At 49.6% G+C, this 26,230-nt stretch overlaps 1 protein-coding gene across 4 annotated transcripts in view; it reads right to left on the reverse strand.

The window, feature by feature from the left end:
• Positions 1 to 22,778: 22,778 nt before the first annotated feature.
• The window catches only part of MAPK4 (mitogen-activated protein kinase 4), a 144,186-nt gene continuing 140,734 nt past the window's right edge, over positions 22,779 to 26,230 (reverse strand). For all 4 annotated transcript variants that reach the window (XM_036078256.2, XM_078060307.1, XM_078060306.1 and 1 more), the window contains one exon: positions 22,779 to 25,428. In XM_036078256.2, coding sequence (XP_035934149.1) covers positions 24,732 to 25,428 — 697 coding nt within the window. In that variant the 3' untranslated portion in view covers positions 22,779 to 24,731. The remainder of the gene's footprint in view (positions 25,429 to 26,230) is intronic.

Below are 26,230 nucleotides of genomic sequence, written 5' to 3' on the forward strand. Positions count from 1 at the left end.
CCCCTCAAAATTCTGGGAGAAAATTGTTTCCAACCCGGAGTTCTGGGCCCAGACACTATTGATTATGAAATTCAAGAAAGACATTTTGGGACATGCAGATTGTTTTTATTTTTATTTTTTTAAGATTTTGTTTATTTATTTGAGATAGAGAGCAAGAATGAGAGAGAGAGAGAGAGAGAGAGAGAACATGAGCAGGGGATAGGGCAGAGGGAGAGGGAGAAGCAGACTCCCCACTGAGCAGGGAACCCCCAACGTGGGGCTCGATCCCAGGACCCTGGGATCATGACCTGAGCCGAAGGCAGCTGCTTAACTGACTGAGGCACCCAGGCGACCCATGCAGATTGTTTTTAAAAATTAACCTCCTGCAAAAGGTCATTAGTACTGTTCAACAAGTATTTCTGTCTCCAGGAACTTCTCTTTCCCCTTTGAGTTGCTGTGGCCGGGAAATACTGCACCTTCTGTGGGTGTCCCACGTCCTGGATATTCTGTTCTCTTTCTTTCTTTCTTTCTTTCTTTCTTTCTTTCTTTCTTTCTTTCTTTCTTTCTTTCTTTCTTTTTCTTTCTTTCTTTCTTTCTTTCTTTCTTCTTTCTTTTTTTCTTTCTTTCTTTCTTTTTTTTTTCTTTCTTTCTTCCTTTTTTTCTTTCTTTCTTTCTTCTTTCTTTCTTTCTTCCTTCCTTTCTTTCTTTCTTCCTTCCTTTCTTTCTTCTTTTTCAGTCTTTGTTCTCTTTGCTTTCCAGTTTTGGAGGTTTTTGTTGAGATATCCTCAAACTCAGAAATTCTTTCCCAGGTTGTGTCCAGTCTACTTAACAAGCCCATCAAAGGCATTCTTTATTTGTTACAATATTTTTTATCTCTAGTATTTCTTTTCGTGTTCTTTCTTAGGATTTCCATCTCTCTGCTTACATTACCCATCTGTTCTTGCATGGCTGTCTGCTTCATCCTGAGAGCCCTTAGCACATTCATCATAGTTGTTTCAAATTCCCGGTCTGATAAATCCCATATCCCTGCTGGGTCTGGAGATCCAACTCCAGAGAGAGGAGAAGGGTGATGTATGAGGATGACAGCCAGGCAGCAGGTCTAGAGAGTCAAGAACGTTGGTGCAGAATGGGGAGCTCTAGGAGGGACCCCAAAGAGAAAATGGACCCAACAGATTATCTGATAAAATGGTTTGGCGGTATAGAAATTTTGAATGAGAGATGTATTTTATAGAGTGGTTGGAGTTTGTGGGAAAATTTAGCCACAAGGTTAAGAAAATGATTGAATTTTAAAAAGAGACAATTATTAACTCCAAGAAAAACAAAATATCAGAAAGGAAATGTAATAATAGAATACCACCTAGCTCAGCAATATACACTGTCAGAGTGATAAATTCTAAATATGCACTTAATTCCAAATCATAATTTCATTGGGGTGGAAGGGGCAGAAAGGGATGTGGTATGAGATCTTAAATTTTGTTTTTAAAGATTTTATTTATTTGAGAGAGAGAGAGAGAGTGTGCGCATGAGCAGGGAGGGTGGGGAGGGGCAGAGGGAGAGGGAGAAGCAGACTCCCTGCTGAGCAGGGAGTCCCATGCAGGGCTGGATCCCAGGACCCCAAGGTCATGACCTGAGCTGAAGTCAGACACTTAACTCACTGAGTCACCCAGGCACCCCTCAAATTTTTATATACTGTAATAAGAAGTCAATAGATAATGTTTAAAGTTGCTAAGCCCAGAGAAAGCAGTGGAACTGTATTAGACATGGTAGACAGACAATAAATATTGGCCATAATCATTATTATTTCTACTCCTGATAACTGTCTTTATTAGAGGAGGTTGTGAAGGTGTCGTCAAGTGGCTTATCACATCGCTGGTGCCCCGTGGCTCATGCCCTCCTGGTGGTTGTCCTGGGGGTTGCTCAATGGTCAGCGGTGTTGCTGTTGTGATTATCTTCCCATTCACTAAGCATGGTTCACAGGAAGGGATCCAGGGACCCAGATAGTTCAGAAAAGATGGGTGTGGGCGCCTCTATATTGTCCCCATGCCTGGGTGTGGCTCGGTTGTAACTCACAAGGATATGACTTTGGAGGTGTTTCCCAAGGTAAAGGGGATGAAAACCCATTCTCCTATTTAAAAGACTTGAGCTGACCTTTGAGCAGAATGAGAGTCTTTAGGAGATCACATTTGCTGGGCAGAATTGAAACCAAGGGGTGAACTGAATGTCACCTTCTCGAGCCCCCATCGGACACTTGAGAGCCACAGGAATGTGCGTGCGGTAACCTAGAGAGGTAGAACACAAGCAGCAACAGTGAGACTCCTGTAAAGGCATGACGACTTGTAACTCCCACAGTGCCTCGCGAATACTTGAACGAGTCCTGAAAGTGGATATTGTGTCAGCCTTGAGCCCATGTCCAGCTGTCACAGTAGTAGATCTGAAAGACTAGGACAAATTGTTAGTTGTGCCGGAAGGGGCAGAATGAGGATGTGATGAGAAGGAGCAAGGATAGTTCTGTTGGGTCCAGAACTGCCCCCAGAAGCAGGAAGGCTTGGGAGTAGGGGCACTTGGGTCGCCTGAGAGCTGGGTTTCCCTCCTGGGAGGTAAACTGAGTGCTATCTGACTTGAATGGCCAAGCAGGCCTCTGGTTGATTTGGAGGATGAAACCCAAGTGCTCTGAGAAGCCTCAAGAATCAACCCAACTGCCAGGTGGTCTGTGTCAAATTCAAAGATGTGGTTCCCTCTCCAAACCTGGAGCCCCAGGAGCCCTCCAGGCCAGACCACCTCCAGACAGCCCTCGCAGTGGGGCGCCCTGGGCTCTGTGCACTGAAAGCAAGCTGGGGAAAGGTGAGGTAACCTAGAGAGACCTTCAAGAGAGGCATCAGCTCCCCTCAACCTCCCTGTGCTTTCTTCACCCATATTTATTTGTTTGTTCGGAGCCTAGTTCCAAAGAAATCAAGGTGGATTAGCCATCTTGACTGACATCTGCTCAGTTGTCACCCTTCTATCCAGCCACGGCCATCTGTTTCTGTGTGGCATGGCTGTCTGTGTCTTGGAAGTGGCCACTTTGCCCCCTGCTTGATCTTTTGTTTAGATTCATGTCAGTAGGTAACAGGTATTTTACTGTTGAAGAATGAGACACAGGCTGGGGGCCCGGGGCGGGGGTTGTGCGGGGGAGCCCAGGTAATTCAGGCTGACACAGCAATATTTGCCTTGCTCAGCCAGACTCTAACGTGCGGCTTCTTTGCTTCATTACTTCCAGAGACCAGAGAGAGGGTCTTTTGGTTCAAAGTGCTCTAGAGGCAGGGAGCTCTCTGAAGCTTTTAATATAATTTATTCTGACGTAATTTAATATACGCTTTCCTTTTAATATAAATAAAACCCAAATACACAATGTTTGCCAACATTGCACTGATTTTCTTTCTTAAAGAGGTTTTAACTATTCCCTGTAAGGACCCAACTTCTCGGTTCATTGCTTATTTTTCACCTGGAAATTTCTTATGGCAACAGTGAAAGTGGGTGCTCATCTGATAATATTTCTTCAAGAAGTCAACCTCAGGGCACCTGGGTGGCTTGGTTAAGCGACCGACTCTTGATTTCCACTCAGGTCATGATCTCAGGGTCAAGGGATAGAACACCACATTAGACTCTGTACTTAGCGGGGAATCTGCTTCTCTCCTTCTCCCTGTCCCTCTGCCCCTCCATTCTCTCTCTAAAATAAATAAATAAATCTTTAAAAAATCTTAAAAGGGGCGTCTGGGTGACTCAGTCGTTAAGCATCTGCTTTCGGCTCAGGTCATGATCCCAGGGTCCTGGGATCGAGCCCCGCATGGGGGTGCCTTCTCAGCGGGAAGCCTGCTTCTCCCTCCCCCACTCCCCCTGCTTGTGTTCCCTCTCTCGCTGTGTCTCTCTCTGTCAAATAAATAAATAAAATCTTAAAAAAATATATTAAAAAAAATCAACTTCTCTCCTGTCATTCGTATGACCTTGGAGGTTATGACTAGTGGGCTAGATACAGTCAGAGAGATCTGCAGAATCCAATCAAATGTCATTTTGATGAGTTCAAATGGATTCATGGATTATAGGGAGACAATGAAAAGAATCCATAATAGAATCAAATAAATAGTCAAGTGGCTACCAGCCTAACTGTGACTTAGGTACAGTCATTCAACTTAAGATTGAGGTCATGTGTAACTTAAATTCAAGCAACTTAGTAAAATCACTCTGTCGAATTATGGTTAATGTTAATCTGTTAGAACCACTTTACAAATAAATGTATATCGTAAGAAAAAATATCCCTTTAGCTATATTCCTAATATTAAGAAAACTGGGTCAATCCTTTTGAGTTAGTTTGAGCCAGACAAATAATGTCATAGTGAATTTATATGTCACCAAGATTGTTGGGAAATATCAACTTCCTGTGACAAATGTAGCTTATAACTCCAAGTGAACAAACACCATTTTCTACCATAAACATTCTCCCAAATGTAGTTACATATTAGTCTTAAGATTTTAAGTCAAAATCCTTGAACTATAAGAAAAGAACTTTCAGTACTTTTTAGCAAACCAGACAGGATTTTAACTCTGATGACAAGATGCAGAAAGTGGAGAGAATTAGCTTACATTATTTGTTCACAGGTGTGTAAATATTCACTATTATTTCTTCTACCTAATAAGATTTTTTTTTTTTTTTTTTAAAGATTTTATTTATTTGACAGAGAAAGACAGAGCGAGAGAGGGAACACAAGCAGGGGGAGTGGGAGAGGGAGAAGCAGGCTTCCCGCGGAGCAGGGAGCCCGATGCGGGGCTCGATCCCAGAACTCTGGGATCATGACCTGAGCCGAAGGCAGACGCTTAACGACTGAGCCACCCAGGCGCCCCTCTTCTACCTAATAAGATTTAATGGTTACCTCAAGGCTTGTTTTTTCAGAGCACCTGTACCAACAATCTGCAATTTTTCCAGGATTCTTCTTTAGCAACAACTAACTGGGTCTTAGAGATTCTGCTGCCTCTCACATTTTCTAGCCAAAGCTGAATGAAAGAATTTGTGGTGTACGATCTGTTTCACAATCCCATTCGGAAAGCATGGACTCAGACTCACATTGGCGCCATGATTAGGGAAGATGGCTCTGTTTCTCCTTGTCCTGGAGAATGACAATTCCTGTTCTTATATCCTGCCACAGTCTCTGGTCAACTTGCAAAATGGCCAGCTTAAATAAAACCTCAGAGTTTGCTTGGAAATCCTCTAATTGATTAGAATTACTTCATTGTTCCCTTTGTGGATGTTATAGATTGAATTGTATCTTCCAAAAAAAGATCAATTCAAGGCCTAATTTCTAGTACCTCAGAATATGATCTTATTTGGGGCGCCTGGGTGGCTCAGTTGGTTAAACGACTGCCTTCGGCTCAGGTCATGATCCTGGAGTCCTGGGATCGAGTCCCACATCGGGCTCCCAGCTCAGCGGCGAGCCTGCTTCTCCCTCTGACCTTCTCCCCTCTCATGCTGTTTCTCTCTCTCTCGCTCTCTAATACATAAATAAATAAAATCTTTAAAAAAAAAAAAGAATATGATCTTATTTGGAATCAGGGTCTATGCAGATTTATCCAGGTGAAGATGAGGTCATTATGGTGGACCCTAATTCAATATGAGCTGTAACCTTATAAAAAGGGGAAATTTGGACAGACACATACAGGAGGAAGATGATGTGAAGACACAGGGAGGCAATGTGAAGGTGGAAGCAAAGATGGATGAAGGCAGCTGCAACCCAAAGAGCTCTAAGGATTGCTGGGTGCCACCGGAAGCTAGGAAGAGGCAAGGAAGGATTCCACTCAGAGTCTCAGAGGAATGACAGCCTGGCCAACACCTTGATTTTAGACTTCTAGCCTCCAGAAATGGAAGAGGATAAATTTCCATTGTTTTAAGGCACCCAGTTTGTGGGACTTTGTTATGGCAGCTCTAGTGGGTCCTTTAAACCTGAGGATGATGCAGAATTGAGAACAGAGATATGAAGCAAACCAAACCCAAGGTATGACTTATTGTGTGAAATCTGGGAATAATGTGTGCAGTTGGTATCTGTCTCAGCCTGCATTCCCCTCCCTAGAAAGCAGAGCTACAATAATGGCTTTGGGGCAGGTCATTTATTTTGACAAGGAATCCCAGGGAATAGGAGTAGAACAATAGAACTGGGTGCATAAGTGAACTGGTCATTGCTGTGGATAACTGAGGCTCCATCCTGCCGGCACCTCTGAGGAACATTTTGGAATGCGCCATGGATCTGCCCAAGGAATGGTAGAGAAGCTCATCGAAAGAAGTGGGTTAAGCGTCTGCCTTTGGCTCAGGTCAGGATCCCAGGGTCCTGAGATCAAGACTCACGTTGGGCTCCCTGCTCAGCAGGGAGTCTGCTTCTCCCTCTCCTGTCTGGTTACCCCCTACCCCCCATGCTCGTTCTCTCTCTCTCTCTAATAAATAAAATATTAAAAAAAAGAGAGAGAGAAGAAGCAGAAGCACTAGTGTCTTCTTCCCACTGGATTTCCTCTCCATGGTGTCACATCCCTTATGTTCTGGGGTCTGTGCATATGGGAATGCAGAGCTATGGGAATGCAGAGCGGTCCCCAGGAGTGCTTTGCTATGGGTCTGAGACAAGGGTGAGAAGCAAGAGAGGTAGGGGTGCAGGGGGGTGTGGGCGGTCAGGCTCACCTGCGGAGCTGGTGGGCTACAGCCGTGGCTGGAGCACAGGCTGAGAGGCTGTGGCTAGCACACGAGAGTCATCCCAAAGTGCTTGGAGACTTTGTCTTATTAGGGTACTGGGCAACTCATTTAGATTTTAAGCTGAAAAGTCCAAGAGAATTTTAGCCTATAAATAGCACTGGAGGGGCGCCTGGGTGGCTCAGCCGTTAGGCGTTAGGTGTCTGCCTTCGGCTCAGGTCATGATCCCAGGGTCCTGGGATCGAGCCCCACATCGGGCTCCCTACTCTGCGGGAAGCCTGCTTCCCCCTCTCCCACTCCCCCTGCTTGTGTTCCCTCTCTCACTGTCTCTCTCTCTGTCAAATAAATAAATGAAATCTTAAAAAAAAAAAAAAAAAAACCCAAAACCAGCACTGGAACATTGAGAGAACTTACTCATCATATTTATAAACGTCATTTATTAGATTTGTAAGAGTTGTTTAAGTGCTTGCAAAAACTGTTTGGTTTGCCAGACAATTGAATTAGTTCAAAAAGAAAATTAAGTGCATTGGATTTATCAATACAGTTAAAATATTTAAAGGAATTTAATTAAGTTATAAAAGTCTCCTTAAAAATTATTGTGAACATTTGTGAAATTTATAAGTAGAACTTGTCTCTAAATTAAACTTGAAAACTTAGGGAAAACCAGGCCTTTGAATGATTTGAATATTAACTTTAAATCCCAAAGTAGCTCCTGAATAATCTTTTTTATACGAACAAGCTACTCCTAAAGACTAAAAAAATTCATAATTATATCTTCCAATGCTATAGAAATCTTTTTTCTCCTATCCTGTTCATCTGAAAAATGAGTTCTTCAAAAGTGGGATAAACACAAGATATCTATTTTGCAACTTAAATTTTGTGTCAGTTGGGGTTCTTTGGCTGCAAACAAGGAAAATCAATTTTGGCAAAGCAAAGGGAATTTCCTGAAGGATCCTGGGTAGTTCAGAGACTTAATGAAAAGGCTGAGATCCAGCCTCTGAAATGGAAAGAAATCCAGTCGTCCCTGGAGTCTAAGCAGGGTGTGTGGACTGTTCTAGGCAGATTCATTTGCAGGTGTCAGAGGCTGCTCTGGCTTTTATCTGACAAGAGGAGTTAATACTGGGAGTTGGGTGCTTGCCAAATTCATGAAAGGCTGGAGAAGTGGGCTGTAGACCACCACCACAAGGCTGACCTCCTCCAGAAGCACTCACTTTGCCCCTGCCGTGAAGTCAGAGGGTCCTATAAGCTGCCCTTCCGCTCCCACCCGTCTCGCCTTTCGGAGGACCAGAGCATCTAAGTCTCCCACAAGCCTCTCCTGTTGCTAGAATGACTAGAGGTCAAGCCACGTTCTCCCGGCATGCACTGGAGAGTCTTTCTTACCACCTGGGGCCAGCCCAGCATCCTCAGCCCAGGCCCTGACTTTGTTTTGGTTGCTCCATTGCTGGGGAACAATGGCCTGACAACTAGTGGTATAAGACCATGAGCATGTCATTATGTCACTGATTCTGTGGGTCAAGAATACAGATGGCGCACAGAGGATAGGGCTGTCTCTGCTCCGTGGGGTCTGGGAATACTCGAACAGCTGGACTCTGGAGTCCCCAGAAGGCTTCTTTGCTCACATATCAGGTGCCTAACTGAAGGACAGCTCCGTTGGGGCAGCTGACCAGAACATGTGCATGTGGTCTCTCTGGGACGCCATCTTGGGTGGTGGAATTTCTCACATGGAGCCTTGGTTCTTCACATACACAGGTTCCATTGAGCAAGATGGAAACAACTTGGCCTTTCATGACCCAGCCTTGGAAGTCACACAGCACAACTTCTGCTCTGGTCAAAGCGGTCACAAGCCTGCTTGGATTCAAGGGGAGGGAGGCAGACCCTGCCTCTTCATTGGAGGAGTGTCAAGAATTGGCAGCGTTGTACCCTTCCAAGGTGACACTCATGGTCCTCCATGAAGCTCCACTGTCCCATTTGCTATAGATCAGCCTGGGATCCTACACCTGGAGTGCCCTAGCCAGTGCACTACTGCAAGTGGGTTACTGCAACACGAATCCTCACAGCCTGGGGTGGGGGGGTGGTCCTGGGTCAGCCAGAGAATCTGGGCTGGTCCCCTCTAGCCAGAGCAACCTCATAATCCACCCTGATGTGCAATATACATGTTCTCATTTCCTAGGTGTACACGAGGTGGAAAAAGTTGGGGCCTACTGCACTACACCATAAGCTCCTTGCAGATGAGAGCTTTGTTGCTTTCTTCATCACTATATCCCCATAGTGCTTGACACATAGCATGTGCTCAACAAACAGTTGTTGAATGAATGAATGAATGAATGAATGAATGAATGAATTTGCTTTACAGCTCAGCCTGGCTTTGTCTGTCAGGGAAGGGCTATTCATAGGTAGTTACCAGGAAGTTCCTGAGGTAGGGGGCCGTTCTCCCCCACCTGAGGGCTTTGATTCCACGGGGCAAGTCACATTTACCCCTCCAACCAAGGGCTCTACGTTCTCCTCATTGCTTTGGGTCCCACTAGCAATTGGTGCCTCCTTAGGCACCAACCAGCTGAGAAAGCAGAAAAAAGCAAGTCTGAGGAGGAAGGGAGGCAAAGCAGAAGCACATCAGCCGGAAAGGTGTTCAGCTCTCCTCTTTCCTTCTGGGCCCTCCCTCATCAGGATAGCCCTTGACAGGCCCTTCACGGCAATGGAGGCTCTTCCTAGCAGGAACCTCAAAACCCTCCCAGCTTCTACCCAGCGCCCAGTTCCAAATCTTCTTCCACATTTTTAGGTATTGGTTAGAGCCGCACCCTACTTCGTGGACCAATTTCTGTTTTAGACTGCCCAGGCTGTTCTAATAGAAATCATAGACAAGGTGGATTATAAACATTTATTTCTCGTAGTTCTGGAGGCCAGGAAGTCCAAGATCAAGGAGCCTGCAGATTGGGTGTCTGGTGAGAACCTGCTTCCTCATAGACAGCTGTGTTCTCACTGTGTCCTCACGTGCACACGGGGTGAGGGAGCTCTGTGTGATCTCTCTTATAAGAGCACTGATCCCCCCACCCCAAGAGCACTGATCCCATACCTGAGGGCTCCATCTTCATGACCAATCACCTCACAAAGGCCCTACCTCCTAACACCATCACCGTGGGGGCTAGGATTTCAACGTATGAACTTTGGGGGAGGCAAACATCCAGTCTATAGTACTTACCTTCCCCCTAACCCCCACCATAGGCTACTCCTAAAGCTCTGGGCATCCGATCTTAAGGCCCGATTCCATACCCCAGTCCAGCTGTGAGGTCATGGCCAGAGCAGAGAAGCTCTGCTCCCTTGGTGTTCCCATCTGGAACTTTCCTGCCTTTCTCCTGGGGTGGGTTGAGGTCATAAATGGATGCTCTCTCTGCAAGCACTAAAGTCTTCTCACAGGGAGGGAGTGCATGTGCTTTTGGTTGTTCAAGGGCTGTCATATTTATCTGTTTTCCCAGCCCTTGCCCCATTCCTGGGATATAGTAGATCCTCACCTCATATTTGTTCATCGAAGGAATAATTGAAGTATGTATGTATGTATGTATGTATGTATTTGAGAGGGAGAGAGCTCCAGAGAAAGCAGGAGCAGGAACAGGGGGAGTGGGGGGAGGAGGACAAGGGAGAGGAAGAAGCAGACTCCCGCTGAGCAGGGAACCCTCGGGTCTCAATGCCTGGATCCCAGAATCATGACCTGAGCTCAAGGCAAGACGCTTAACTGACTAAGCCACCCAGAGGCCCCTGAAGTAATTTTTTTTTTTTTAAAGATTTTATTTATTTACTTGACAGAGAGGGACACAGCAAGAGAGGGAACACAAGCAAGGGGAGTGGGAGAGGGAGAAGCAGGCTTCCCGCTGAGCAGGGAGCCCAATGTGGGGCTCCATCCCAGGACCCTGGGACCATGACCTGAGCCGAAGGCAGACGCTTAATGACTGAGCCACCCAGGCGCCCCCCCCAAAGTAATTTTTAATTGTCCTAGTTTTGCAGGTCAAGAAACAGAGGCATAGAAGGATGACCTAAGCTCGGAGTGGCAGGAAAACTTTCAGACTGACACTTGCCCAATTGCCAATTATCTCTTGGCCTCCAGATGCCCTCATCTCCTATTGTCCGTGTCAGTTGGAGCAATGAGGCCCAAGGATCAAATTCGAACCCTAGCTGCAACAGAGCGCAACCTTTGTAAACTCAGCATCTCTCTCTCCGAAACTCAATCAGTTCCTGCTCATTTAATTTCTTCCCCGATTCTGAGGGAGGTTTGGCTCCAGGTGCTGGGTCTGCAAGTCAGGGTCTAGGAGGCAGAGTGGACATTTCTGGCCTAGCAGTGCAGGGAAGAGCAGAGACCAGCCTGCTGGAAGTAAGATGATCAGGGCAGACTTGTCTTGCGGGGGCGCAGTGCCAACAGCACGTGAGGCTCTCTCCACGTCTCTCCCGTGTCCGCCAGTTTCCCCCGCATGGTGGGTGTGTTGTGCATGTGTCCAGATAGATCTCCGTTCTTGGCCTCCAGCAGGGCAGGTCGTGAAGAGTGGAGCTAGCAGGGAGTGTGCTATGAGAGACATTCATTAGGACAAATAGCTCGTGGGGGTAAATACACAAAAACCAAATTAGTAACATTCTAATGCGTAGGAAAACAAGCCCTTGGGCAGCTTGTGTCAGATGAGGTAAATGGAAAAACATGATGTCATTGTTAGGCAGGAGTCTCTCTGGCACCCCTCCCGCCCTCCCCTTTTCTCCGTGTCTCCTCTTTCCATCATCCCTTATTGCCTCCCTCCCTCTCCCCACTCCTGTCATCTCAGGATCAGCTCCCCTCCTTGTTCTCTTGGGGGCATCTTCTCTCCCTCCCCAGAGCCCTTCTGACAAGACCCGAGCAGGCTATCTTCAGTTCTTTAAGAGAAACTCATTAACAGTGAGGTGCAAACCACCAATAAGGTACCAAATCCCTTGGCTCCCAAGGGCACTACATTGGCGTTTGGACAGGTGATAAGCATCTCAAAGCCCCCACCCCAAGGGAGAAGGGGTCTCTAACAGTGGAACTTCCTTCCCCAGCTTATGAGTGGGTGAGGTGTTTCGGGGACACTATTTTGGAGTCCTTGACATCATATCTGCAGATCCGAACTACAAGGCTGGCAAATTCCAGATTCCGCTGAGTAGAAGCATTTGGGGAGGTCGGAAAGGAAGGGACAAAGTCAGTTTGGCTCAGAAGCAAGTCTGGCCCACAGTCTGGCCTGTGGGACTGTTCACTGCCCCCCTCCAGCCTGGAGCAGGTGCTCAGCAGACATGGACAGGATGCTTTGTCTTCGCTCAGTCGAGTCAGATCTCATTATCCTCTCCTTCGCCGCAGCTGCTGGCTGCTTTCTCCTCAACTCTCTCCCTCCCTTGCCTGCTGCTTACCCCTCTACTTCTCCCTACACCCCCAGGCACTACTCCTTGTACTTCCTGGTAATTCCATCACCAGGCATTTGACCTAATTTTGGGTGCACAGCTTACCAAGCATGGCAGATGGAAGGCATCAGAATCCCCAAATGAAGGGCTGGGTTGGGCCATTCACCTGAGTCAGACAGGTGATGCTCTAAGCATAGGAATAGCCATGGGGGATAGGTTTCCCACTCCCCTTGCCGTGCTGCGAGCTCCTTTCGGGCAGGAGTGGGTCGGCTCTGTTCATGCTGCATCCCTAGTGGGCACTTTGCTCATTGTGCAAAGCCCTGTGCCCAGCGGGCACTTTATCAAGCCTGTTGTTGCATTAACCACGTCCAGTCTTGTCTGGGGCCCCTGTTGCCGTAGAAGCTTGCTCAGAAGAAACGTCGTGCAGTTGCCAGAGGCATCCATCCAGGTGTGTGTCCACCTGAATTCCTCCTTCTTAAGGAATCCTTCCCATTAAACAGTTACGTGTGTGTACAGGACCGCATAGTGCGTTGCACTTCTGGACCCATCATCTTGTGGGACCGTCTTAACTGTGCCATGTGGCCAGAGCAGGGTCCATATTCCCCCTGATGCAGGTAGGCAAGGGAAGGACCCAGAACTCCTCTGTCTCCTGGCCTGGAAGTCAGCTTGCTACTACGCATGCAGGTACCCCAAGCCTTCTTCCCTCATATTTCCGCTTCCCTGCAGTCCACCTCACCGGGAAGGGAATCCACTCTCCTTCCCTCTGTCCTGACCAGCCCCTTGGCTTTCAGCCTGGCCCTTCATCTGGTGCCGCATCTCAACCAGCCCTTGCTTCCCTTGTCCCGGCTGCTCAGATTCCACAAATGTGGACCAGCGCCCCTCTCAGTCTCAGCCAGGGCTCCCATTCCTGCTCTCACATCCCTCCCACCGTGGCCGAGGCCATCTCGGGGCTCTGGCCTGAGAATTGGCCTTGCCCTTCACACCACCCCCACCCCTTCCCTTTAACACTGGTTTAGTGGTTGTTTTCCAGCAACCACTTAGCTTTTTGAGATATCTAAGAATAATACACCTCCTCTGACTATTTCAGACATTATTCCCTCTGCTCACTGTGTTAGGGCTTGCATTGCAAAGTCCTAATTAAAATTGCTTACCTTTCCTTCATAGTTCCCCCATTCCCCCATCGCCCCAGGCTGGCTAGGAACAAAACAGCAGCAAAGGTAGAGGCAGGTGGTTCCCTTAAGAGTGGTCATTGTGTCTTCCACTTCACCCTCTCTTCTCCCAACAGAGGGAGCTAAGGGGGGGTGAGGTGGGGGCGTGCGGGGCAGTGTTGCTAGAAGGTCAAGGGTGCCCTGGGCAGGTGAGTGCACCGTGGGGGAAAGGTACTCCCAGTGGAAATCTAGAGTGACTGCTCTGTGGGGCTGCTTCATCCTGGGTGGTTTGCCGAACACTTTCCCCTCTCAGTTGTGAAAGAGATAAGAATATGCCTCCCACAATGAAGGCAATTGAGAATCAAAAGATGCAGAAAGAAACCTTCTCAGAGCTTCCCTTATCTGACTCTAAAAGCAAAAAAATCTGGGAAATAAGGCTGTGATAAATTCCTTCTTCAGGCCAGACCTTGTCCCAGAAGGGAGAATGTGAATAAAATCTACCTCAAAGCCCTTCTTCAGGGTGGTTTTAAAGCCCTGAAGGAAACAGAAAGTTCACTCATAATTGTATAGAAAAAATGCTATCACAAACTTTATCTCTTGAGTGTTCTCCTAAAAACCCATTTATTTTTTCCTAAAAGCCTTTTCCTCCCCACCCTCTCTCCTACTGAGTTCGGTGCATAATCTCTTAACTTCAACCATTTAATGAGCCAGCTACTTCTGTCAGCTCCCATGTGTATACAAATAAACCTTGTCCTCTCGTTAATCTGTCTTTTGTCAGTTTAATTCACAGACCCCAGATACAGAACATAAGTGGGGAGAAAAAAAGGTTTTCCTCCCCAGCGGCTGCATGTCGTGATGTGGAGGGTGACAGGCAACGGCTGGGCTTCCGCTCCCTGTTGTCAGATGCTTGGTCTGCCCCGGAGGCACCCAACTCACTGTCTGTGGACACCTGCAGGTGATTTCCACTTAGAAGAACACAATCTGGGGCTCCTGGGTGGCTCAGTCGGTTGGGTATCTGCCTTCAGCTCAGGTCATGGTTTCGGGGTCCTGGGATCGAGCCCCACGTGGATCCCCACGTCAGGCTCCCTGCCCAGCGGGGAGTCTGCTTCTCCCTCTTCTCCTCCTCCACCCCTGCTTGTGCTCTCTCTCTCTCTCTTTCTCTCTCTCTCAAATAAACAAATAAAATCTTAAAAAAAAAAAAAAGAGCACAATCTTCCTCTGCCCATTATCTCAGCCTCCAAAGTGAATATATTTAGCTTTCATCTGAAGAGGTTTACAGAGGTCGATCTATATATAATTTTTTTTTTTTAAACTTACTGCTTTATAGTCTTTACACACAACAACCCTTACTCATACTCATTATTTTCACAACAACCCTGAACTGGAAATACAGCTGTTAAAATCAAGGCCTCTAACAAGCAAGGGTTTGTCACCAAATCCCAGTCTGATGGTTTTTAATTCATCCCTCGTTGGGTTCCCATTAAGCCTCTGTAGTTCTACAAGTCACACAAACACAGTTAAAAAGAAGTAGGGTGCTTTCCAGGGGAGGTCGGGGGCTGGCCCCGCCATGGTGGCCGTAGTAGCGTGAGTGGTGGCCTTGGGGAGGGTGAGACGCTGGAGCGCTGGGTGGTCTCTGGAGGTCTCGCCTCTATTGCCATCGCTCTGGCCTTTGGTCCAAGAATGACACATTCCATTGCAAATCAGCGGCCCAGGGAGGAAGGTGGAACTGTCTCACGGGGTTATGCCAGGGCTAGTTACCTCCTAAACAAATCCCCTTAAATGGAAATCCCTTTAGCCTGCGTGAGTTCATCCCCGTGGTAGTCCTCTTCGGTCCTTTCTCTTGTCGCTGACCTGTTACCACAGACAGTGGAAGACCTGGCGCTCTTGGGCAACGTGGCCACATCAGGGCACTAGCCAGGATTTTCCGGCGGCGCTGAGACCCGTATGACAGAAGATAGGGCTGAGTCAGCACTTGAGGGCAGAGAATTCCGAGCCCCATTCTGATCTGTCAGCCCAGCCTACTCAGGAATCCTCCCCCCCACGAAGAGCCCGTTCCTGGGATTCCAGGCCATGAATATTGATGGCCGTTCTGTCATCCTGCGGGTTTGTGCAAACAAAATGTCTCCCCCAGGCTGGGCTGAAGCAGGTGGGAGAGTAAGTGATGGGGAGACACAGAAGTGATGGATTTTGGCCAGTGGCCGCCATTGGGGGGTGTGAAAAGAGAAAGGAAAACAGCAGTTGCACAAAGCAATCGGGAGGCTTTCCCGGCAAGCAGCCAGAGGTGTTAACAGTGAGGGTTGTCGGCTAGGAAGGGCTCCGGGCAGGGAGGCCAGAATCCCGCCTTGCTTTTCAGAAGCAGAGGGGGACGCTGGAGCCCCTGATGAGTGCGGGCCGACTGCCCTCCCAGCCAGGCTGAGGTTCATGAAACTTTAATAGCGGCTTCACAGGGCCTAATCCTATAACCCTAGCAGGCCTGCCCCCCTCCCTAAGCCGATAGACTTGCTTTCTAGAAGAGGAGCCAAAGGGTGACCTGTTTCTCACTGGCTGACAGAGACTCCGGCTTGAGCCCCAGGGCGGGGGAGGCTGGTGGGGAGGCCCTGCTAGCCGTCCGTTTGCCTCAGGGGACCAAGCGCCTCTCCTTCCCTCAGTCGAAGGGCAGGGAGCCTTGCCACAGTTAGGAGGAGGCGGCCAAGGTAGAATGGCCGTGCTTACAGAAGGTCTGCGTGCCTTAGGCAGGCCCCTCAAGAGGCTTTGACGGGGCTTCCCGTAACTTCCCTGCAGTTACCACAGCCCCTGCAGCTGCCACCCGGCCATTAGGCCCGAGGCCTCCATCGCAAACATGGCCTTGCCAAGCCTCAGCCTTCGCAGGTGTGGCTCTTGGTGACCACGGGAGCTACTGGCGGAGAGTCTGATGAAGGCTGGAAGTCCTGCGTGACCAGGCTAGACTAGAGACAAAGGAATGCGGTCCTTTGGCCTGTGCTACAAGGCCAGCTTAGCTCTCAGGCTACCGGGCCTGGGAAAGGCGGCGACGTAATTTTTAGAAGGAGAAATCCACTCAGGCTTTGCTACCAAGGAAAGATCCACTGCAGGGCTTCAGATAGTAACCAGCCGACCCAGGGAGGCAACCTCTGAGCTACTGAAGGCTCCTGGTGCGGAAAAGGGAAGGTCAAGCTCTGGGGCCCCACAGCGCCTGGGGTTTCCCATCGGAGTGCTCCCCCTTCCCCATCTTTACCCATCCACATCGTCTGCCTCCTGCGAGGTTCTACCTGACTTTCCCTCACCCGATGAGGGATTTCAGATTCTCTGTCCAGAAAAAGAAACACTTTCCCAGTGGGCCCTTCTCCACCTCTCCCTACAGAAATCCACCCCCCCTTCCTTCTCTCCTTCCCCGAGTGGTCCAGGATTCTTCCCCCTGGTTTTCATCTCTCCTTCTTGGAAGAGAGGTTCTCATAGGGGAGGCAAAATATTACCTCTACCCGTTTAGGATTTCAGTGGGGACTCAAACGAAAAGACAGCTTACCAAGAGGGAACAGTTTATTAATACATGCGGTGACATCACACAGGGGAAACCTAAAATAAAGAGTAACTCAAAGTGGTGGTGAGCGCCACCAGCATCTTCAACGAAGAGCAATACATCTGTAAAGAGACGACAGGACAAAGGCTAGGGGTCTCGGGCTTCCAAGGGCGGAGAGGCGAATGTGTGGGAGGAAACAAAGGAAGTAGTTTGTTTGCAGATTCCTCCGGTGACTTCTCTGGGATGAGAAGAGTCTGTCTGTGGTAAAAGGGAAATTTATACCCTGGAAAGGAGGAGAGGTAGAGAGTGCTTTCCTATGTTTGCTGCTTCCTAATTGCCTTCCACTCAAAGTGGCATCTTTTGGGGTGGCATAATTCCGCTACCCTACATTCTGTCGCAAGCTTACACTTTTACTGCCCACCTCAGTCAGCCTCAGAAAGCTCTCTGCCCCTTTCTTCAGGCTTCGCTCTCAGTCTAGGTAAGCTGGTGAAGGATCTCTGGCCAGGGCAACACGTTGTTCTTTCCATGTAACGTGGTTGCAGGTGATAATGAAATGCAGTGATGGGACAGATGTCAGGGCTCTGGGACAGACTCGAGTGGGAGGGCGGGGGAGGCCTCTTGTGGGAGCTTTGTTCACTCCGCCTGGGCGACATCTGCCACTCTCATGAGAGGTCTAGCCCTGGCTGCTTTTTTATCTGACCAGGTCCCATTAGGTTTTAAGAGATGAGGTTTTGTTCGTACAATCCTCCATATATGCAGAGCTTTGTAATGATGAGTTATCATAAGAGTGTTCCATCCCTTTTGACCCAATTCTGCAAGCCAGAAGTTAAGCTCCCTGTGATTGAGGGGGTTTGCCCTTCATTAAAGCAGGGACCATCCTTGGCATAGCATCCTCCACTTTCAGATTCGGGCTGAAATGTCTTCTGCATGCACAAGGCAGACTCATCTCATTGTCAAGTCTAATACATAAATCACAGCTCGGAACCACGGGACCCAAAGGTAAAATGCAGTGTCTGGCACCACTAGAGATAAATAAATTACCTGTAATCTGGAAAGCAGCTCATCTTGATCCTCCACTCTGTTTTGGTGACTTCAGTGATTGATTTTGCTAAACTCAGATGAAGGAGAAGGACATTCAGGTTCAGGGCTTCAAGTGAAATGAAAGTGATTGAGCCAAGAGATGAGATAATGAAACTCTTTGCAAAAGGAGGTGAACAGAGGAACCGTGATTCCTGGCTCCCCAAGGGCTTCTGCCGAGTCCTTCATGAGGCTCCGCTCTGCTTCTTGACTTCAGAGTTTGAGAGACACTATTGTTTCTGTTTAATAAACACTACTTTTTTGTTTAGGGCAGTTTAAGTGGGTTCGCAAACCATCTCTGATTTGATCTGAAAGTGACCTGCCCACAAGACTCCACGGGGCCTGGAGTTCTGTGAGGTCCACTCCTTTAGTTTGAGAAGATGAAGACCTCACTGAAGTGAAATATTATTGTAAAAAGATGAAGGCCATTATCAGCCCATAGCATTCTAGAACTGTGCTATCCTATAGAATGTGGGGGTGGGGAGGTGGGGGGGTGGGGGGGAGAAGTAGAATACCGGGCACCCATGTAACTTAAAAAGTTTGTATTAGTCAGCCACATTTAAAAAGTAAAAGAGAGGGCCACTGGGTGGCTCAGTTGGTTAAGCGACTGCCTTCGGCTCAGGTCATGATCCTGGAGTCCCTGGATCGAGTCCCGCATCGGGCTCCCTGCTCGGCAGGGAGTCTGCTTCTCCCTCTGACCCTCCCCCCTCTCATGTACTCGCTCTCTCTCATTCTCTCTCTCTCAAATAAATAAATAAAATCTTAAAAAAAAAAAAAGTAAAAGAGACAGGTGAAGTTAGCCCTAATACATTTTATTTAATACAAGATATCAAACATTATAATTTTAATATGCAGTCATATTAAATATAAAAAATATGCAGTCCACCATAGTGGAGAAATCAGGAACCTTTCTGTGGTCAGGGGACATTTGTTGGCTGGATAAACTATCCTGCTCGCAGATTTTGATGGAAGTTTAATTATACCAACATCTTGGTGTTCTTGGTCTCTGAATATCTGTTCCCAGTAGGAATGTCAGACCCTGTGTGTGTGCTAAGCCAAAGGGACCTCTCCTGGCCTTGATTGACCTTGGCCCTGCCCCGGTTGGGTCAGCGGAGGAGATGAGGTTGGCTCCCTGACTCGGTTGCACATCTTCCCCTCCCACCTGGCATTCATTCCTCTCTTGAGTTTGTTTTCATCCAACTCTGGCCCAAATGTGGGCTTTATGTACATACATCCTTCCAAAGCCCGTCACGTCACAAAAATACTCAGCCCCCTCCCTTTTCTCTAAGCGCTGCTTGAAGGAAGCCACTGTGATGTTATGCCAGAGTATGAATGGATGCTGAGGGGACAAGGCTCCCCTACACACAGGTCAGGTATGGGGGTTTAATGCCAGCTCCTGCAGGCAAGGCCGGGGCAGACAAAGGCAGGCGAGTCAAGCTCTTCTCAGTTGCAAGTAAGAGAGTCCACCCGGGGAAGATGCACACAAAGGGGCATTATTCTACAGTCTTGGGGGATCTGATGAGAACCAGGGGCAGGAGGTACGGTCGGGTCCCTACAAGGGATTGAGACAGGGAGAAACCTGACCAGCACTTGGGCAGCTTCTGTCTGTCTCCTGTTTTCTTCTTCACCCCTGTGGTTAGGAACACATGATTACACTGGTCACCCCACAGTTCCAAAGTTGGCTTGTCCTCAGTTCAAGCAACAGCAAAGACTGACAGGCATCTCTGCATCTTTTTTTTTTTTTTTTTTAAGATTTTACTTATTTATTTGAGAGAGAGTGTATGAGATGGGAGGGGGGGAAGGGGAGCGGGGGAGGGAGAAGCAGGCTTCCTGCGGAGCAGGGAGCCCAATGCGAGACTCGATCCCAGGACCCTGAGATCATGACCTGAACCAAAGGCAGATGCTTAACTGACTGAGCCACCCAGGTGCCCCTGAAATGTTAATCTCATCTGAAAACACTCTCATAGAAAAATCTAGAATAATGTTTGACCAAATATCCGGGCACCTTGGTCTAATCAGGTTGGAACATTAAAGAAACCATCATATCCTCTAATCATATCTAGTAGGAGCCCATATGCGAGGACTGGATCTTTTCCTTCTTTCTCACCCCTGGAGAACCCCCCCTGAAAACCATCTTCTGAAGGTTGGAGCTGGGTGTGGCTCAGCCTGACTGTTGACATCCTCAGTTCCCAGTCTTGCCTCTTGCTTCATGTGGCCATTCCTCAGGACGCTGCACCGCCAGAGACCTATCTCTTCACTGCAGAACTCTGGAGACCTCAGCTCAGCGTTCCAGTATGTCTCGGGAGGGGGTGGGTTCTGGTAATGAGTGCTTCCTAAAGCAGTCCATCATGCTTGTGGCACAATTACCCCAGTGGTAATAACCACGCTGACCGAATGAGTGGTTAGTTAGCTTGTGGATCCGTCAGCAGGCTTGGCTCTTGTGAGCGGACCATGATTTACTAAGAAAAGGGATCTCAGGTGTTAGATTGCCTAACACCTGCCTCAGCATGCATGTTTTTATTGTTATATTTTAATAGTGCTGCATATTCTTAAGATTTCCATGATACATAGCTGTGTTGCTTCAGCTTGGCTGTAAATGTTGACATAAAACAGACTCTCACACGACTTTAGAATTGCAGGAGGCACAAATACGTTCAATGTCACAAATATATTCACCATGTAGTAGAGGGTTAACTTCCCAGGTCCCCGTTTCTCAAACCTTGTACATTCCGAAGGAAGGCCTAACTTCAGAAGGACTGGCCCTTGACTGGCTTCTGGGAGTGATTCCTGAGCCTTTGGATTCTCCTGACAGGAGTGTTTTTGTACAGCTGAGGTCAAGGCCATACTGTCTCGGTTTGACCTGGAGTGGGGTGCTGGACACACAGTAGCTCGTATTAGTCACACGGTCCTACCCAACTGACCTGATCCTTAATAGAAATCCTGGCTGCCAAGGCTGGGGTGATACCCGCTGGTTGTCACAGGTTGTTGCTGGGAGAATTAGCATGTCCCCGTGCGACTTCCTAGGGAGGGGACCCCTGAGATCTTGTGCCTGGTTTCTCCTGGAGTTGGGCTGCCCCCCTTTTCCCTTTGCTGATTTCATCTGTATTCTTTCACTGTAATAAACCATAACTGTGAGCGGAACAGCTTTTCTGAGTCCTATGAGTCCTTCTAGTGAATTATTGAAGCTGGAGGGTGGTCTTGGGGACCCCCTTCCGAAGAGTTACTTGGCTGAGAACTCTGTGGTGGGGAGCTGTGGTGGAGAAGTGACTTTGGGGAGTGTTAATGGCAGGAAATTAATAATGAAAGGGCTGGAATTGGGCCCTGGAGGGCTCCCCAGGGGGGTAACTGTGGCAGTCTCTGATTTTCTCCTCAGACGTTTTATATATTTGCCCCATTTATCCACCCAAACCATTAAGATCTGCTGGGGCAGGTCTTTCTTCTACCTCTTTACCCCCATAGTGCCTAGCACACTGTCCTGCAATGTGGAAGGTACCCTGCCCAGATCCCCTTCAGCAGGTGAGGTGAGTGTACCCATTGCCCAGCTGCTGTGGGTTTTGGCTGCCAAGTGGCTCACAGCTGCTCCTAGGAGAACTGGCTTTGGCTGAATGCGCTCTGTTCCTCCACCACCCCATGGCCACCAGTGACTAGCTGACATGGGGCCACAAAGGCTGTTCTCTTTTCCTCAAGGAGGGATCAACTCCCTGGTGCAATTCATGCTCCAGAGCTCTCTGTGGCGTCAGGCTGAAGCTGGTCTCGGTTACCCGGGCCACATGCTGGCTGAGCATTCTTCCCCAACCTTGATCTGCTTCCTGTCCTCCCCCTCTGCTTAGGGCATTCCTTCCATCAATCACTTGCTGAGGAACCCCCATCTCAGGGACTGATTTGAGGGAACCAAGTTGAGACGGTGATGGATGTTGGAACCCCCACAACCATGTTTGATATCATGCCAACGGCACGAACCAACTCAACATGGCTCCCAGTGTCTGTTTCTGCAAAGGCATTTCTCAGTCATTTACAACTCTTAGTATTGAGCCCATGAATTCACATGGAGAAGATGTAAACCATTTATGGTTCATTTGCTAGCTGCTCTGGGAGACCAAAAGTGAAGCAATTGTTGAAGAGGTTTGCTCTTAGCCGCAAGCTTGTCATTCCACACGCTTCCTCCTTCCCGCAGTGGTGACTTGCACCTTGACCGCTTCCTTCCCTTCCCCCTCATTTCCCTATTGCTCTAGCAGTGTCGTCTGAGCTCATTCCTCCCACTCCCGAATTACTTGCACTTGATTTTTTGTCTCAGGATTTGCCTCTGAAGGAAACTAAGCCAGTGCCCCATCCTACTTTCCTTACTGCACAGATCAGGCCCCACGCTGGGCAGAAGTGTCCGGAGGGGCGGAACACCACGTCCAATGTCTGTGCAGAGAACGGGAGAACCGTCTGGCACGGAAAACTCACAGTTAGTGTCAGAAGTGTTGGGAGTAGAAGACAGGAGACAGGATCAGACAATATGTGAATGAATGGATGTAGAGTTGACCCTTGAGCACGGGGCTCAGAGGCGCCTGACGGGTCTTACAAAGGGGTGAACTTCAGTTGAGGGGACTCTTGGGCACCTGTGAAGTGTGGCTCGGGCAGGCATTTGTGGGTGTTGGCTCCCCCAAATCTCATGACGTTGCCCCTCTGGGACTGGTGCCACCTTTGGCTCAGCCTTCCTCAGAAGGATTGGAGTTAACTCCGAGATATGGTTTGAAATTTATAGGATGGACACCACACCCGACCCAGGTGGTTCTGGAATCACTTCCCTCACTACCAATCCATATAGATTCTCCGCTCCCCTCCCCTCCCACTGACTGCAACCCCTCAAAACCCTGGTTTCAGGGATGCAGGGAGAAGCCAGCCAGGCTCCAATGAGTCAACCGCTGCCCAAGACCACTGCCCATAATATGTAAATGAATGAGAGCATACTTAAATGAATAAAGGAATCTGTGTTCCAATAAAACTTTATTTGGCCCGTCCTGATCAAGTTTAATAGATCTTTTGAAAACATGAGTAGTTATAACAATTCCTCTATAATAACAATTATATATGAACTCCTGGTCAAGGTCAGCAGCTTGGTCCTTTACCAAAAAAGTAAAGCCGCCCTCTGAGGACAAATGGCACACGAGGAGCGGTGTATATTTCCTTTTCTTTAAAAAAAAAAAAGAAAAAAAGAAAAAGAAACCCAAACACTTCATGTTTACATATTTTCCATTAAAAATTATGGTCAGTGTGATTAATTCTTTTTAAATATAAGTTTCTAACGTGTTGCAGGTTTCAATGTACAACTCTTAGCTGATGGGTTTAAGGTGCCGTCAAGGTGAGGATGAACACAGCCCAGGGCCAACGCTGCGGAGTCCTCTGTTTACAGACTGGCTAGACCTCCTGTGGGTATCTTTGGGGGTGCAGGGGGGAGCAGAATACCAGTGGTGGGAATGGCGGCGCATTCCAGGGGATGGACTATGCTTCCGCAGAGGGCTTGCTGTGCCCACACACCATCACCCCAGGCTCTGTGGGCGAGGACACCTTCCGTGTACCTGCTCCCAACTCAGCCTGAAGTTATGAGGGGCGTGGCTGCTTGGAAGCCCTTCCTGTGTCCTGGGGTCTCTACGCTGGTGCCTGACTCCTGAGGACTTCTGTGGGCGGCGCCCTGCCTTTCCCATCTTCCTACCTTGCTGGGTTCCTTGCCCCTAAGGCCACTGGCTTTCCATGCCTTTCTTTAGGGACCGCTCTTTGCCAGGGCTAAATGGATGATCAAAATCAAGGTCAGTATTCATGAAGCACGATAGGTCCCGTGTGAAATCTTCTCTCCTAACACATTTGCTCTGTGGCGGGCACCCCGTGGCCTTGTTGACTCCAAATGAGCAATTCGTGCCAAGAACATTAGTTCCCGAGGTAGGCTGGGAGAGGAGTTCTGTATGTGTGTGCGGGTGGGTTGTGTGTATGTGGCTGGGTGTTGGGCTGCAGCTGTTACTGAACTGCTGTCTTCCAACTCACCTGTGTATGAGATCCCCGGGGGAACTGGGGCCATGACCTTGCATCCGTGCATGTGTCAGGAAAGTGCATAGGGAGTTCTGGAGGTGTGTGCCCAGGCCTGGAAGATGAGTTCTTGGACCCACAGACCCCAAACTGAGCTGAGCCAAGGTGTTCAGACCACGCAAGGGTGCGGCAAATACAGGGGCGTGGCAGGTGGGACTACGGAAGTACTTGAGGAACCAGAAAACATCTGGTTGGTCAGTGGGGTAGAACTGGCTCAGTTTCCTATTTTGGAATATAAGTAACATTGCTCTGAATAAAAGATGGGATTGGTCAGATGGTGATGGGCAGGGAAGAAACATCCTGGACCGAGTTTTCGGATTGGAAAGCCACAGGGACCCCAGCAGAGGAAGACAGCTTAGAGCGGACAGACACTGGCCCAGGAGACTGGGCTTCAAGCCTCGCCCTGGTGGTAAGCACATCCCTTGGCTTCTGGGGGCCTCACTGTCCCTCTGTCAGTGAGGCTAGTTCGGCCAGACGGGTTCAACACCCCGCCGGCAAGATTCCTCTGCACCTGGCCAGGTGGGAGGGCTTGCAGACTGCTGTCTAAGACACTTTGCTCCCTCGCACCCCACCACCTGTAAAACGCAAGGGCCCCCTCTTCGCTGGGAAAGTGATCAACCCCCAAACTAGGCTCCTGTTCAAACCTGCTCCCAGAGGTTAAAGGCTAGTTATTAAGGCAGTTTAAGAAATGGACATTCCGCTCCCTCCTCGGATCCTTCCTGTGTTTTGCTAACCCCAAGGCAGCAGAGAGGGGTGAAGGGGCGGTGGAGGTACGGGGTGGGGGGCGGCCAGCCCTTTCCTGCCAGGCCCGGCTTCCCTGGGTGGCCTCCGCTCAGGGGGGCCTGGAGCTCCCCCCTCTCCCTCACCACCTTTCTTTGGAGAAGGCCTCGGTCTGCACGAGATCGCCGGGGTGCTCGGGGATGCACGCGCCGTTGAGGTCACCCAGTTTATTGTCCGGCAGGTCTTCGGGCTTGGTGCAGAGCTTCAGGGCACGGGAGATGAACACGTCCAGGTCGAACTGGGGGCTAGCGCCCCCGTCGATGGGGGCCGGGCGGCCGGGCGGAGAGGCAGACAGGCGGCGCTCGGGGCTGTCGGGGGGCGGGCTGGCGCGCTCGGGGCCGCCCTGCGTGCTCTTGACCCACTGCGCGATCTCCAGGAAGAGGCTGGCCGGCTCGTCCTCGTGCGGCCCGGCGTCGGCGGCCACCGCGGAGCTCGGGGGCGCCCCGGCCGCCTGCTTCCAGTGCGACAGGTCCAGGATGAGCTTGGGCTCTGAGTAGTGGTGCGGCTTGCTGTCGCGCCACAGCAGCTTGTCCAGGTAGGAAGGCGAGCCCACCTTGTAGTCGCAGGAGCGCCCGTAGTCGGCCTCGAAGGCGCGCTCCATGGACGAGTGCGAGCGCTCCAGGAAGCGCTCCGAGCTGCCCTGCGAGTCCTTGCGCGGGTCCACCTGCACGTCCTCCGCCAGGGGCGCCGAGCCCGCGCGCGGGTCGCGCTGCACCTCGCTCGTGTCCTGGCACCGGTCCGGCCTCCACTCCAGGTCCGATGACAGGCTCACAGGGTACCTGCAAGGGTGCAGACAGACGGAATGGTGGGTGACTGGACCCCCGGGTGAGTTGCCTTCCCCGAGGGAGCCAAGCCCCCTCATCCCTGTCTGCCACGCACAGACTGCCTTTCCGTTCCTTCCCTGTCCCTCTGGTCCTGTGACCGCCCCCCGCTCCCCGGGGTTCCGATGGAGGGACTGATTTTTTTGGCTTAACCCTTGTATTCTTCTGTACTCATTCAATACCCTACAGCTATTTCTTGAGCACCTTACTATGTGCCAGGCACAGCAGTGAACAAAACAACAAAGTCCCTGTCCTCCTGGAGCCTCCTTTCAAACGGATCTCCCAGTGCAGCGCTCCTCAAACTCTGACCTGCACGCAAATCGCCTGGGGCCTTCGCTGAGTTGCAGCTCTTGATCCAGTAGCTCTGAGGTGGGGCCAGAGATTCTGTGTTTCTAACAAGCTCCCAGGTGATGCTGATACTGCTGGTCCGGGGACCACACTTTGAGTAGCAGGGCCCTTATGAGTGCTCCTCAGGCCTGGTTCAGACTAGAATCACCCCACATCCTGATTCAGCAGGTCTCGACTGGGGCTCTGCATCAGCACGGTTTTAACACGTCCCCAGGTGATGCTAAGATCTCTTGCCTTAGTGGGTCTGGTTAGATGCCCCCCCAGCACCCTGCAGCAGTGCAGTGCAAGTGGAAAGATTCTCGACACCCTCAGGAGAGGCCAGAGATCCTTGGAATTCTGCCTTCTGTCAACTGCCCTGCAGCCAGGGAGAGCAGCCAGCCAGCCAAGAGCAAACGAAGGGCAGGTGTGTGGG

This window comes from Halichoerus grypus, chromosome 13 (assembly GCF_964656455.1).
Source record: "Halichoerus grypus chromosome 13, mHalGry1.hap1.1, whole genome shotgun sequence".
Classification (NCBI taxonomy): Eukaryota; Metazoa; Chordata; class Mammalia; order Carnivora; family Phocidae; genus Halichoerus; species Halichoerus grypus.